General features: G+C 37.2%; 1 protein-coding gene across 3 annotated transcripts; it reads left to right on the top strand.

The window, feature by feature from the left end:
• The first annotated feature begins 1,123 nt into the window (after window positions 1-1,123).
• Window positions 1,124-13,845, top strand: LOC134530121 (translation initiation factor eIF2B subunit alpha). 3 transcript variants are annotated; one of them, XM_063364727.1, is made up of 8 exons: window positions 1,124-1,282; window positions 2,622-2,720; window positions 6,534-6,673; window positions 7,365-7,481; window positions 9,401-9,513; window positions 10,500-10,644; window positions 12,842-12,967; window positions 13,604-13,845. In XM_063364727.1, exons 1-8 carry the CDS (start codon window positions 1,270-1,272, stop codon window positions 13,751-13,753), a joined length of 903 nt encoding a protein of 300 aa, XP_063220797.1. In that variant the 5' UTR covers window positions 1,124-1,269; the 3' UTR covers window positions 13,754-13,845. The 3 variants fall into 3 exon arrangements, with proteins under 3 accessions (XP_063220797.1, XP_063220796.1, XP_063220798.1); XM_063364726.1 differs by having other exon boundaries at window positions 1,176-1,509; XM_063364728.1 differs by lacking the exons at window positions 1,124-1,282; window positions 2,622-2,720; window positions 6,534-6,673 and having other exon boundaries at window positions 7,392-7,481; window positions 9,421-9,513.
• The last annotated feature ends 1,589 nt before the right edge of the window (window positions 13,846-15,434 follow it).

Here is a 15,434-nt window from a genome sequence, read left to right as displayed (position 1 = left end):
CGCAAAGGCACGTGACGTGTGCGCGGCACTTACGTACTGACTCGTAACGTCGGCGATGGTTCAGCAATGCGTAACTATGTCCCTCGCAAAGACACGTGATGCGTGCGCGGTTCTTACGTACTGACTCGTAACGTCGGCGAAAGTTCAGCGATGCGTAACTATGCTTACGCGTCCTATAATGACCGACTCGTGACGTAACTCGCAACTCGTAACTCGGACACCCAATCGCGTGGGCGGCACAACGTAGGCAGCACGGCCGCTGCGAAATGCTCGTACTGTGGCGGTGTCGCCGTACTGTGAGCTTGAGAGACCCGTCTCGCGATCAGCGCGGAGCGGAGCGCACGTCCGCCGCTGCTCGAGTCCTGAGTTCAACTGCTCTCCCCCGCCCGTCCGCGGGCCGTCGCGCGCGGGCTGCGGGGGAGGGGAGGGGGAATCGGCCGGCATGGGAGAGCGCCACCCCTCGCGACGCGGATGAGCGCCAGGCCGCGCTTACATATAGACACTGCGACACGTTTACAAGAATTACAAGATTAATACACGATAGTTAATACATTACAGTTACATTATTTACACACTTAAAACAAAGTCACGGTCATTTGGGAAGAAAATATATACACACAGAAACATTTACATATTAACACTGGCTCACTGGCGTGCTAGGGCGCACGCAGGTGCGTCCCTGGCCGTCGCACTTCACAGGGAAAACAATGGAGGACGTTGACGAGGCATAACGGCCTGAAGGAGCCGAGGAGACACTTGGGTCGACGTCAATATGATGTTCTAATTTTCTCAAGTACTTTTTATGTTGTGATTATTTCTTGTTATGACCATTAAAGTGTACCAAATTTTGGTCAGAATAATTTTTCTACCATAAAGTGAAATCGTACCGACCATGGCCTCTGAGCCTGTGCTCCGCACCGCTAATACCCGATCCCATTTTCGGAGTGCACCCTCAGCCCAGCGGCTTGAACCCATAAAACAATTAAGGGAAAAGACATTAGGACAATATTACTAATTACCAGACATTAAACAAGTGCGTCGTAGCCACTAGTCATGATTTGTCACAGAGACAAAATTTGTTGTTACTCCCATCACAAATAGGAAATGATATTTGTTACTCTATGGTGAAAACAACAACTTTTTTTTTTGTAAAGAACTTCTTGGCACTGTAGTTGTACCAAGTTGTTTTGGATTACATTTTGTTCTGCGTGTTTTATACTTTTTTTTTGTTTATGTAAATAAAAATATTTACGCTCTTGCAGAAATAAAATGGATAAAACAGGTGACATTTAGCATAAGCGTATTCGTTCTGATGGATATGATGTCGCATGGATTTATTTAGGTGCTTTTTTGAAGAAAAAAATGAATGTAAAATTTAAAAACACCGGGTTTGGGATTGATTAGAATTTGCGTTCGATGTCTTGTTAATGTTTCAACAATTTTTTTTATAGCTAAGCTACGCTACTCTTTTCCCCAGGATGCTATTGGAGCGATGTCAGACGTCGACGGGTAATTTAGAAGAAAAGTCACTTTTCTGAAAAAGATAGTTTATAAATTCCAATTTGTTTTATTAACTCGCTGATATGTTTTAAATTCATTCTGTAAGAGGGCGTTTTGATACGTGAATTAGTTGAATGGTTAGTTAGGTCAGGATAGCTACATCGTAAATTTGTAATTCCTAAGCAACCATTAACAATATTAGAAAATAATTTTAATATATCATTACTAACCTAACAGCATGTTTTAAAGTATTTTTAATGTATCTAACCTAACCTATTCGACAATTACTATTTCACTTAAGTACTCCATAAAACGACACAGACCTTAACGGAAAATCCAAAAATTTCTGTGGCCGCATCAATGCACATGTATTGTAATGTAACTTATAAACTATGATTTCTCAGAAACCAGTAGGAATTTATAAATACTATTTATAAATGCAGTTTTCAAAAAAAAGTATTTTACGAATTTTATTTTTTTATTCATGAAAAAGCTGTGATGCAAGAATTTTACCTAACGTTACATATAACGATGATCATATATTAATATATGATGATATTTTTAATACTTTTTGTTAACCAACCTGTGTGTTTCTTAAATTACTACAGGTAATGGAAGTATATCCTTATTTATGATTTAACATTTAAACACATACAGCTTAATTTTTTTAAGCTCTCCTCATTTTTGCCATGATACTAGGTATTGCCTAAGCAGTTTCACCTTCAGATGAATCTTAATTTGCAATGTATTTTTCAGGGCAGCTGCTTTTGTGGTTAGGTTAGCTACAATAAAAATACTAAAATTGTTTGAACAATTGGTTAAAAGGGATTACTAATATAAAATGTAGCTAACATAACCTAACTAAATCATTTTTTCTATTTTATAGCATTTTTAATGTGGCTAACCATTTGGTATCAATACTTATGGAACATTTCCTGTATGCACAAAGCTCCCACAGTGATTTTGTAGGTTGTATCAGTTGTTGAAGATTGTCATTGCAGCAATAAAATTCTGTTGTATAATGAGCATGGAACATTAAGCTCTGAAAATCTGTTATGTGAGCCTTTCTTTCTTTTTTTTAACAAAGATGACATCTACAATTAAATTAATTATTTTTCCAGAAACGGAAGAATTTTTCAGCCAGATGTTTGAAAAAGGAGACGTGTCTGCAGGAATGGCTGCAATACGGACCTTACTGAAAGTTTTGGAGAAAGATGAGTGTAAGTTACTTTGATTGCATTATTGTGAAAGGCAGGATAAATTGGTTCCAGGTTCAGTACTCTGGATTATCAAATTTTTACAAGGAGGAATCTTGATTAAGGTGGTTGTGAGATGTTGTGTTTTCTAAAGCATATTCCTGTATCTATATATATGGGTGTTGGTATGTATGTTCGTATGTATGTATGACGTTGATAAACTCCAACACTGTTTGGCCGATCGCCATGAAAGTTGGCACATCAAAGTGTTTTTTCATGGAGAAGGTTTTTATGCTATCAATTTATTTGTAACTTACAGCTAGATGGCGCTGCATCGCATCAGCTTCTAAACCGTTCAACCTATCACCATGGGTAAACAGAAAATCATAGGTCATTGACATACAAACATAAATTCTGTATCATTTCTCTATGTTCACCACATTGTCATATAGCGCCATCCATTTTGCTTTGACTCGCGGACAATATATCACCCCGTGTTCAGCCAGGCAACGCCTGGTCTTGCAGCTAGTCTTCTATAAAATTCATTCTATTGCTGTTCCATACTTATCGTTTTTTAAAATTCTCACCTCAGACTGTTAGCTCTCTGTTTCTCAGCTAATTAAATGCTGATGAGAATTTTTAATTGTTTTATGTTAATAATTATTATTATTATTACATGTGAAATTTTTTTATACTTGGCACCTGTTGAAGTAATTATATTTGTGCCCTTATGCTTTGCTGTATTATTTATACCAATTCAATCTTATCTTAAAATTTTGGGGTTAATTGCTACTTATGTAGTTTAAACAACATACAAGAGCTACTAAATTATTCATTTTTGAAGTGAAACATCTTTGCTGAGGGGACAACTATTTTTGAGTGTTATGAAAATTGCGATTGCATGAGGGGAATAGTTAGTTACGTGGTGGGGGAGGCGGTAGTGGAGGAGAGTGCGTCAGCGGCGACGCCACCCCAACACATGCGCTAGCGGTCAAATGGGAAGATGGCAAAAAAGTGCCGGGGGGGATAGGTATGTGACAAGTGTGCTATATGCTAGTTGTAACAGCCGGAAGGGAAGAAACAGGGGAGAGTTAGTAATGTTGCAGCAGTGATGCTACAGATTTCTTGTAATGCTGCTTGTGTTGATTTACTCCTCAGTTTTTGTAACGGCTAACGATTGACACTACCATATTTCTTATTGAAGTTATACTTCTAATGCGACTTTCAACAAGGTTGCGTTAAGTGTTTAACTGGGGAGGGGGAATAGAAAGAGACAGCAGAGTGAATGCATTTTGCTATTGTAAGGAACTAAGTAGAGAGTAAGAAAAAAAATAAATAAAGATCCTGACAGTTTGTAGTGTCACCATATTTGTTTCAATTTTCAATACCCTTTTTGTATATTACAATTTAAATCGCAGAAAAAAATCATGTTTCATAGACACATAAATAGTGAGTGTGTGTCATTTCTCTATGTCCACAAGGTCTCGTCGCGTCAATTTTCTCCTTGGGGCGAACCCGTCCGCTTAGTTAAATAAACAGCTTTTATCGTTGAGTGATTTCATGATTTATTTTTTTAGTTTGATTTGATGCAATATGATTTCACTAAAAATCAATTTCTACCCCTTCCTATTTTCATTTCCACATTATGAAGTTTCACTTCCGCGCGGAGGGACTCCACGCACTATTTTTGCATGCAATTAAAAACTATTTTTTAATGATGCCAAAGAAAGTATAACTTCTCACGCGCGTACCTAAGTACACGCACCCATTTTTTTAAATTTAAAGTATCTACAGTTTATTTATTTGTGTGGAAAAGAGTTATTGATTTGTGCAATTAACTGTATAAGTATAATTCATTTTCATGTGAATAGTATGATAGAAACTGTTCAAGGGGAGACCCGAAAACAACAGACTGAGAGCGTGCTGCCATTCGAAAATGTAGTGGAGAGTTCTCTCGCTAGATGGGGTTAGTAGATACCTTCACTAAACAACTGCCTCGACTGTGTCAGTTTGTAGGTTAACGTTTCAGCGTAGTATTGTTTTTCTGTTACTGTTCTCATGTTCCGTTAAAAGAATAAAGAGTGTGTTTTAAATTTTGTTTCCTGCTTGAAAAATCGGCAATGGAAGCTTACCAAATGCTTCAACGGGCTTTCAAGGAGGATACTATGAGCTTGCACACAAGTTTTCAAGTGGTTTGGGTGCTTTAAGTATATGTAGTGAGATGAGTGTTGAAGACCACGCTCATTCTGGGCACCCTTCAACATCTAGAAACATTGAAAACTTCGAAAAAATCCGCCAAAAATCAAGGATCGTCATTTCACGATTGACAAAATTTCAGAAGAGACAGGAGTTGGAGCATATGCCAGCAGTTTTTGACAGAGGATTCACAAATGAGATGTGTTGCCGCTATATTTTTCCTCATCTTCTCAAACATGATCAAAAAACATTTGATTGAATTTGAGCCAAGACTTGAAAATAGAGATTTAAGTGATCTAAACTTTTTGACCAAAGTCATTACAAGTGATGAGAGTTGGTGTTATGGGTATAACCCAGAAACCAAGCAAGCATCAAGCCAGTGAAACACTCCCAACTCCCCCAGATAAAAAAAAAGCAAGACAAGTGAGGTCGAATGTTAAGACAATAATCATTGTCTTATTTTATGTTCATGAAATTGTGCACCGGGAATTTGTTAATCAGTATTTTATTTGGAAGTTTTAAGATGTTTGTGATATGATGTGCAGAGAAAAGCCTGAAACTTTGGCGACCAGGTAACTAGTTCCTTCATCACGACAATGCCTTATGAGTGAACTGCTTTTAGCCTCTCAGGGGTGGTCTGTCGTTCCCCACCTTCCGTATTCGCCAGACCTAGCTCTGTGTGACTTTTTCCTGTTCTCGAGAATGAAGAAAAATCTATAAGGGAAGCGTTTTTGATGATGTCAAGGCGGTAAAAAACAGCTTCACAAAGGGCACTGCAGGATATCAAAGTTGAAGAGTTCCAGAGGTGCTTCAAACAGTGGGAAAAAAGACTTGACAAGTGCATCGCCTCTAATGGAGAGTACTTTGAAGGTGAGTGAAGGAATTTTGTAAAAATGGTTATGACAAAAATTCTTTCTTTTTTTTAGGCCTTCCATCGGATGTAATATATCTGTTTCTATACGTAATAAGCAAGAAGTTTCACTCCTGTCACACATGGACTTCACGCACACACTTTTTTTTGTCTCATTGCCTCAACAGTTGGGAGACTTTTACGCGGGGCTCGACACACGCACATTAGACAATGTAGTCACTGCAAGTACGTGGGCACTGCCTTCTGGTAGGCACCAAGAGGAAAGGTTAGTACAGAGAGGTTGCCTCGGTCTCTTGCGCATCGCGCCACTAGCAACCCTGCCTGGCTACCACCCTGTCCGCTCCTGTCCGCGACTGTCGCTTAGAAGCACGCCTGTTCATAATGTGTTAAAACACAGCGTAAAGTGGGTATGGTTACTATTGTTGTTAGTTGTTTGATTATACAAAGTGCGCGTGTTATAAAATGTTATTGCGTATTTTGAATGTGTGCCAATGCTGTGTTAAAGAACTAACAGGCAAGTGAATTTGTTATGTTTAAGATGCAGTTTAAAATTATATTTACACGTTACGATACCATGAACATGGGGCACAGTGGCTGTGCACAAATAGTGAATGCCTAATTTACCATAGCAATAAGTTTTCTTTATAAATAAGTACGGTTACTTTTATTTGGTGATTTCAGAATAGCGTTAAGAAGGGTTCATTATAGTATGTTATGGCTGAAAGTGTTTGCTTTATTTTTTTCATGTAATTGTTGTGCTCTTGTCGTAGCGAAAACCGTGCAAGAGCTGGACGCAAACTTCCAAATCGCCATTGACGTGATGAAGAACACGAACTACTCTGTGACGTCTGTGACGTCGGGCTGTGAGCTCTTCCTGCGGTTCATAACTCTCGCGAAGCTGGACACGAAGGTAGGCTCGTGGGTCGTCCCCGGCTCGATCAGGGTGTCCACAGTTGGTACTTTCCTACTAGATCTAGTACTAGTGGTCTAGTACATTTACGCTCAGATCTAGTACTTTTTTCTTTAATATAATAATATTACAGTAACTCCAATATTTTTTATTATTAAGCATAATTATTTTTAAAAACTATGGAATGTACGAGTGTGTGGTGTGATATTTAAGTTAGAGCATTGCAATTTTATAATAACTTCCTGAATTGTTAAAACTATAACAAATTATATTTTAGTACTTTTTTTTTTTCAAATCTAGTACTTTTTTCTTGCCTAAGTTGGTACGAAATATTTTTTTTTCCTTGTGGACACCCTGGGCTCGCATTTCTTTATGTCAGTTGTCCTGTCTAGAACGAGTTTGTCCTTTGGTTATACATGCAGCTTCTTGTTTTACAGCTAAAAACATTATGTGTTGCGTTGTTTTTATTTATTTTAGATTATTCATTGTATCTATACATTCTTAATAACTTTCCCGCCATTTCATTCATGAAAGTTAAAATATCCTAGATTAGTATTACAATTTACTTTTAGTATGCTATATCTGGCTTTTAGCTCAGATACTCTGAATTTGAATGAATGCTTGAGGTAAGTAGTTACTTGATAAAGAGCTAAAATATATTTTGTGCCTTTACAAATTTCTTTCTGTGCAGACGTTTGAAGAATGCAAAGGCATTATGTTGCAACGGGGAAAGTTGTTTCTGAAGAAACTGCTTGAGGCAAGAGGAAAAGTTGCGAAATTGGCATCATCTTTCATCGTTAATGGCTCTGTAAGTTGTTCATGATGTTGTATTGTGGTGGTTTTGCTTTATTTGCTGATTCATGGTGATTGGTGCTTCACTTCCGTGTGATTTTTGGTTTTGTGCTGCATTTCTCAGTATCCTTACAAATTAAACAAGGCAAATGGTACTTTTATACCTACATGAACAATTTAAAAGCGAGATATCTTAAAGAAGTTCTTGAAAAAAAAAATGGGGTTGTCTGTAAAGTCGGTTTATGGACGATAATTTTACGTGATAACGTCATAAGAAAACATTGATGAAAAATTGCATACTTTTTAATTTTCAAATATTATTTACAGTTTTTGCAAATTTAATTTAAATAATTTGTTCAAACTATAATCACGAACAATTAGTTATAGAAATAAACTGAAATCAAATCAATGTCAATAAATTGTTAATTTGAAATGACGAAATTGGACAAATAAATCAAATTTTTTAAATTGCTGTTTTTAAAAAGCCCGCCCGCCTTATACCTGTTTTATATTATAGAAGATTTTCTCGCATGGTGGTTGGCCGGTTCTTGCACGCTCGGCTTAGGCGGAACGTGACAATTTTTCGTGCGTGCAGCCGGCGTTCATCGATTTATAAGACGTTATTACGTCAAAAAAAAGTTAGAATAACACTTATTTTTAAATCTGCACATTGCTTGTTCCAAGCAGTCTTCAACATTTTTACATCCAAGAAAATGTGACTTCTATAAAATTGAGTTTTTAAAATAAATTATTACAAAAATAATGTTAATTTCTACAGCATTCTTGCCAGACTCATGTTAAATAATAGCTTCAGATATGACCACACAATTTTTTTCCCCGAAATTCTTTGAATACCTTCATAAAGGATTTAATCTACTAAATAACTTAAATCTAGAAAAAAATATTCATTAAAAAACCAATGAGTACTTTTATTTTCTCATGGGGTAAACTCTTCTTATGATAACACCCCCTGACTCCTTCAACTGGAACAAATTACAATGACTCCTACAACTTGCCTAAGCATACTGACCTCAGCGAACCAAACTGATTCCTGCAGAACAGCTCTTACCCAAGTCCTTCGCGAACCTGCCAGTCCCACTTAACCCGATTCCCTTCTCAAAGCTTAGGCCCGCTGCGTCAGCTGTTTTCCCTTCATGCGTCCAGTCGAGCGCATGGTTGCATCACTGCCCGTGCTAATAACGGTGGTCGGAGCCCGCGAGGGAACGCTACTGCGTGATGATAGGATTGTCGGTAATCAGTGCGTGCTGCCGTGACCTCATTCCCGGATGAGCCCCGGGCATGGCCGCCCCCGGGGTCTGAACAGTGGACATCACGAGAAAGTAAAACTGGACGGGTCTGGGAAATTCACAACCACGTCACTATGTGGCAGAGTCTTTGAATATTTAATAATACCAATTTTGGCAGCATGTCAATGTGGTGTGTAGGTAAATAGCAAGTTCGAAATTGAATAGTTCGGGGTAAGAATTGCGAATGAAAGTAGGTAAGGTCTAGAGTAAAACAAATTCAAAACTCTCTAATTATCATCAATTCTCTTTGAATACATGCTGTGTGGGTTTCACAAAATATATGTTAGTGCTTTTTAGGCATGCATTCTTGTGCATTTAACTTCTAATTCTGCTAGCTCAGTTATCATTTATTAAAGTTTTTGATGGGAAAGTGGTTTATGAGGGTATTAATAGGGAATGACTCAACAGTGATGAGTGTAGCAATTATCTCAGGGTAGGTATGTGAGATAAAATCATAATTCATTTAATAATCATGCACAGCAATAATTTTTGAGAGAGTATTATTACAAAAATAATTAAGATTTGCAGTTCAGTAATAAGTTATTCACTTAAATCTATAAGTTGCAAATGTTTGTCGGGTATTCTCGGGAGGAATTGTTTGGTTTTCGTTTTAACAATGCTGTTCCAGCGTATATTGACTCACTCCAGGTCCAGAAACGTGTTGCTTGCGATGAAGGAAGCAGCCAAGGCAAACAAGAGCTTCGAGGTGTACGTGACAAAGTCGTCGCCCGACAGCAGTGGGTACGTCTCGACTAATCTCGCCCGATGCTATGCAGTGTGCGTTTTTTTTTTGTGCTCGTGTGCTACTAAATACACGTGTCAGTAAGTGTGGTGAAATCTATTTGTGATTGGGGTAGAGTAAAACATCTCGAGATGATACAGATTATGGTTATTTTAAATTTAGCACATATATATTGGTGAATATCAGTCCATGTCATTGTAATGTAGTGCATAGAAAACTTTTGTTATACGTAGTCAGTTTGAATTTTTCCTAAGCACACATTTTTCTCCCAATTCGTACCTTTAACGAATTGGTTTTTTGTGCTGGAAGAGAGAGTTTACGTAGTACGAAATATGACGTGTTTTAAGTTGCAGTGAGCCAGCTGGTGGTGTTTTCTCAGGGTGCTTGCTCACGACCTCTTGTGTCAATGGGGCTTTAAGCCACAATTAATTAATTAATGGAATGATTAACTCTTCCTGCTGAGAAGTCGTTGTGCATGGAATATTGCGTTACGAATGATGCTGAGCACAGCTGAGCCCCTCCTTCCCACTTTTAATCCCCGAAAGTTTCTCGCGAGTACCGGATCATAACTTGTGGATTTTTTTTTTTTTTAATGTGTGGGGTAATTTGGAAGTTGATTAACATGGGAGCCAGAATTTCGTTATCAGTGTTTTTTTTTTTTTTACAGGCTTCGTACGCGCGCATTTGTAAATTGTGTTGGCGGGCCCGTGTAGTCAGAGGTGTACCTGTGATTGTGCGACGCTCGCTGGTGCTTCTAGTGCCTCTAAGCACAAGAGTGTGGTTAACCGTAACATAAAGGTGTAACGCAAGTCTTTTTGAGTGATTTCAAAAATCTCTACCAGGATTTTCATATATAACTATTTTTTTTTCTTCTTTTAAGTTGCGTTTTATCCACATTCACTGTTCTGAAAATGCAGTTTCAAAAAGAGATGCGGGATCAGAACTATTCTTCCGCCTTAAGCGTGTGTGTGTGTGTGTCGCGCAGTGAGGACATGTGCCGGCTGCTGGAGGAAGCCAGTATTCCCTGCACGGTGATCCTGGACTCGGCCGTGGCCTACATCATGGAGAAGGTGGACATGGTGATGGTGGGGGCCGAGGGAGTGGTGGAGAGCGGGGGGATCATCAACAAGGTACGCCCGACACAGCTCTTCACTGGCTCTTCAGTGCCGTTTGCTTACCTAAAAAAAAGGGGGGGTTGTCTGTAAAGTCTGTTTACGGACAATAATTTTACGTGGTAACGTCATAAGAAAACATTGAATGAAAAAATGCATACCTTTTTTTAATTTTCAAATATTATTTACAGTTTTTTTTTTGCAAATTTTTATTTAAATAATTTGTTTAAATATAATCACGAACAATTAGTTAAAAAGCCCGCCTTAACCTGTTTGACATTATAGAAGATTTTCTCGCACGGTGGTTGGCCGGTTCTTGCACGCTGGGCTTAGGCGGAACGTGACAATTTTTTTTCGTGTGTGCAGCCGGCGTTCATCGATTTATAAGACGTTATCACGTTAAAAGAAAATTGTTTTATTCTAAACAGTTACTACTTTAATTGCTATTGATGTAAATGGTATCTATATATTTGAACCTCTAAGTGCTCCACTGTAGATGGCGTAAGACACCAACAATTAAGCTGCCTTGTCGCAGCCATGGACAAAACTTAAGAAGACGGTCAAAAATAAATATTTTTAATAGTCCGTTTCATTACAAAACATTGACATTTTATTTACCAATGCCAATACTAATTTAAATAAGTATTTCATTGTTCTTACAAAATATTTGTGTTATATATGAACTATTAGTAGTAGTTCATAAATTAATTATTCCTTGCCTTTTATTACCCACATGTTATTTATTGACCGATGGTGTATTCTCTCTATTACTGTAGGTAATGTTATCAAATTACATGACTTTAGAGCTCTTGTAAAGAAAGCTACGTATAATGTATATTTTTTATAAAATTTGTCGTATATGTGTCTGCAATAATGTACAACAAATTTAGTTACAGTTAAGGTTTATTTTAAGAATTTTAATAAAACCAAATTATTACTGAAATAAAAGTTAGTGTACATTATAGCACAGAAATATCATGTATTCAAAACATTAAATTAAGCAGCATCCAAACAAAACTTATTTTCAGTCACAAATTGTAAAAAGGTAGTGAATGCCATAATTTTTGAATTAAGTTTGCACCAAAATGAATAGGTAAAATTCAATTTACCCATATGATGGATTGACTTTGTTCATGTTTAAAAACACATTTATTATTTACTAAAGTTGCTAGATTTTTAGACACAAACCAGTTTATTTTTATTGTGCTTAGTTTATTTGACCTAGATATGCTTATGAAAAAATATTTAATCGTCAGAAAGCAGCGTTTAGTAAAAAAGAATTTGGCTTACACTTTTCTCAGAAAATATAAAGTATGTAGGAACATTTTATTGTCCTATTTTTTTCATTATACATAACTATGTAAATTATTGACAAAAAGTTTGACAGTAAAACACTCAAGTTTTAAAAAGAAATTAATGTAAATATGAAAACATATAATCTTGTCTTTATTTGTTCTAATAAATAAGAATGTTATTTCCTACTACATAAAAGTTCTAATATTACTTCAATTTGAAAATGAAATAACGGGTTTCAGTTTTATATTCAGATTAGGTACATAATAGGTAACAAAAAACTACACAACTTGCAAACTCTTTTCTAGAAAAGTTTTTTTTACCAAGTATTTTGTGCTATTGTTTAGTTTTATGATGTCTAAGGCTGTTCTTCAACCACTATGTTAGTGTTAGTATTTTTTTTTGTTGCTAATTATAGATTATTATTAAGAATTATATTATATTATGAACATAGCAGTAAAGTTGTATGCATTGCACAGCACACACAGTGAGTGACCATCACACAATTAGTTTGGTAAAAATTTTAATTGCGAATATTGTCAAATGTTTTACCAAGTGTAAAAATTTATAACAGAATGTAGTATGCAATTCTTATACAGTGAAACATCTGTAGCAATCACAAAAAAAAAAAAAAGATATTACGTAAATGCATTAATCAAATTTTTTTTTTGAAAAATCATTTTTCAGTTATTACTTTGAGAAAAGGTTTTTATTTCTTTTATTGCTGTTTTTTCTCATTTAGAATTTTTTCCAATGCAGGCAAGGAGGACTGTTTTCTAAACCCTGTGTTTTATTAAACATATATATATTAATGTATAATAAATATATTAAATATTAGATAGGTATGTGAGAAGTACAAACGTTTAATATCTCAGGACCACTAGTAAGCAATGTAGTTTTATCATGTATATTTTGTTTGTAGGTTGGCAGCTACACCACAGCAGTGTGTGCCAAAGAGATGAAGAAACCCTTTTACGTTCTCACAGAAAGTTTCAAGTTTGTCAGGTTGTACCCACTGAACCAGCAGGACCTGCCAGATGAGTTCAAGGTTAGTGCTTGAAGCTGCAGTATTTGGTGGCTGTGACATCCTAACTCAGTTCAGTTGGTACCTGGGTCAGGCAAAGTCAATAAAAATCACACCCCCAACCTTTTTTTGTCTTTGTTGTATTTACTTAAAATGTAGGAGGGAAAGTCATTCCATTGTTTAACTTTACCATGAATCAAAACATAACTTGAGAAAGCATTCATCATTATTTGAAAATCTGTACCGATTCACCAAATTTTGCCGATACACCTATTCACCTGTTGTAGATACACTGATCCTGAACCGATATGGGGGAAAATACATTTTGATTAAAATAAATTCTAAATTACCCGAAATGTCTCGTTCTTAGAAGATCATGCAGTGCAAATGCACATGTATTTTAGTTTTAGTAAGAAAAAGTTAATTAAAAAGAAACATAACCTTTGATGAACTAAATGGGATATTTATTTTTTTTTACCATCAGTATTATAAATACAAACAGAAGCGAGTGCTGGCCTAAAGTTCACTGTTCACTGTTACTAAACAGTTTACAATAAAAAATTTGGTAGGTTAATTCTGTTCACTTTTGGAATTGTTCTGGTAAATTCATTTCAAATACTGGCTGAATGCACCCATGTTGTGCGATGCCTGTTTCCACAGTTCACACCCAGCTCACGAACCAAGGACCTGAGAAAGCAGCACCCATTGGTCGACTACACCCCACCCGCGTACATCACGCTTCTCTTCACGGACCTCGGCATCTTGACGCCTTCGGCCGTGAGCGACGAACTCATCAAACTTTACCTCTAGTCACTCTGTCTGACGTCACCCTGTCTGACGCGAGAGAGGAACTAGAGTGGATTTGTTTTGTACATTAACATTAAAAAAAAGACAAAAGTTTATATTTTGTTGGTTTACACCCCCCCCCTACCCCCCCAAACCTTCCTGTTCTTTGCTGCTTTCTGTTTATATAATTGAAGAAACCATCACAAATTGTAGTCGCTGCAACACTGAAACGGAATGGTGATACAGTAAACTCCCGATTATCCGCACATGCTACGAAAAAATACATAACATATGTATATCTGTATTTTATTACAAGTGAAAAAATTTGAACTCTACTGACGAGTGTATTGTGTGCAGTATACAGTAAAACGCCACAGGCCTTCTCGGAACTCCCGCAGTAGGCTGGCATGCATTGCTATTTTTGTCTCCTTCGTACAGTACACTCCCTATTTAACGCGGTTGTCGGGGGACATAACTTTTACCCGCGTTGTTGCATAACCGCGATGTTTCGATGTGATTAAGGTCAAAAGGCATAAAACACCGCCTGTGTTCTAATAGGTCGGCAAGCACGCACAGTATAGACGGCCCGCCGTTGTGCGGACTTTGCATCCGCAGTTTTCACTAAACGCAGGTGAAAAAATTAAAATAATAAATTTTAAAGATAAATATTAAATGTTGAATTGTTTTTATTTTTCCGCGTGCCGCGCACAGTTTGTCGCACGGCCTACGAGCGCGCCACACGCCGCCATACACACGTGCGGCACACAAGCTGCTGCCAGTCTCGTGGTGTCAGCCACAGTATCTGCTTCGTCAGTGTCCGTAACAAAGTAAGTGCAGTGTGTGCGGTTACACACGATTCTGTGGTCGAAGTCTTCTAAAAAGAAAGGCCGTAGTGATAATTCAAACCGAATATGAATCGCAAAGTACCGAGTTTGATTGACAAAATAAAAATTCTATATTTACTTACAGATAGCTTGTCTTTTGCAGAAGTAGGCCGCAGATACAGGAAAAAACTATTCTAGCATTCGTACAATAAAAAATAAAGAATCGTCTATCGTGTCAAGTGGTTAAACTTTATTATCCATGCTTACAGTAAATTATAAATGGTCACGTGTGGGAAAAAAAAATTGCGCCAATTTAATTTTAGCGCAATCAGTGACGCCGTATTAAAAACAGTGTTAAACTATGTCTTTACTTATTTCACCAAACACTGTGTCGAGTTGCTGAGTGTGTGTGGCTCGGATCGGCAAGTGTTATATTCCCCAGCCTCTGGTTAAAGGTCAGGAGACCGCTACACATAAACGTTTCCGGGAATTGTTTACTACCTCACGGCAAAAGTGGTACAGTATGGTTCACGTAAGTATTGGACCACTGGGAATTCCTGGGCAAAGATTAAAAATACGCTAGCTGATTTACTTTACCATTTAATGTTAAAACATTATACCAAAGTAAAAAGATGAACGTGTATAATACAATGAATTACCCAATAATATTACGTCTGTAGGTTTAAGTTGTAACAAAACATTTATATACAGATGTCCAGTAAAGTACCAATTAAGATTCTGGAGTGGAATTTTAAACACCGGACTACCTGATTTTGCCTTGTACGCAGGGACGCTGCTCAGTCAAGTGACTCATGCTCTGCCTGTGTGCTGCGTGAACACATTCCCTCCCCCACGCCCCCTCGGCCAGTTTCTGCCCGCTC

The sequence above is a fragment of the Bacillus rossius genome, chromosome 3 (assembly GCF_032445375.1).
Source record: "Bacillus rossius redtenbacheri isolate Brsri chromosome 3, Brsri_v3, whole genome shotgun sequence".
Lineage (NCBI taxonomy): Eukaryota > Metazoa > Arthropoda > Insecta > Phasmatodea > Bacillidae > Bacillus > Bacillus rossius.
This window is presented reverse-complemented; position numbering and strand designations above follow the sequence as displayed.

Bases quoted from the DNA above. Each gene is read 5' to 3' on its own strand.
- LOC134530121 (XM_063364726.1), top strand. From the start codon at position 1,479: ATGCTATTGGAGCGATGTCAGACGTCGACGG. The intron at 1,510-2,621 runs GTAATTTAGAAG...TTATTTTTCCAG, and splicing joins GCGATGTCAGACGTCGACGG to AAACGGAAGAATTTTTCAGC. The intron at 9,514-10,499 runs GTACGTCTCGAC...TGTGTCGCGCAG, and splicing joins TCGTCGCCCGACAGCAGTGG to TGAGGACATGTGCCGGCTGC.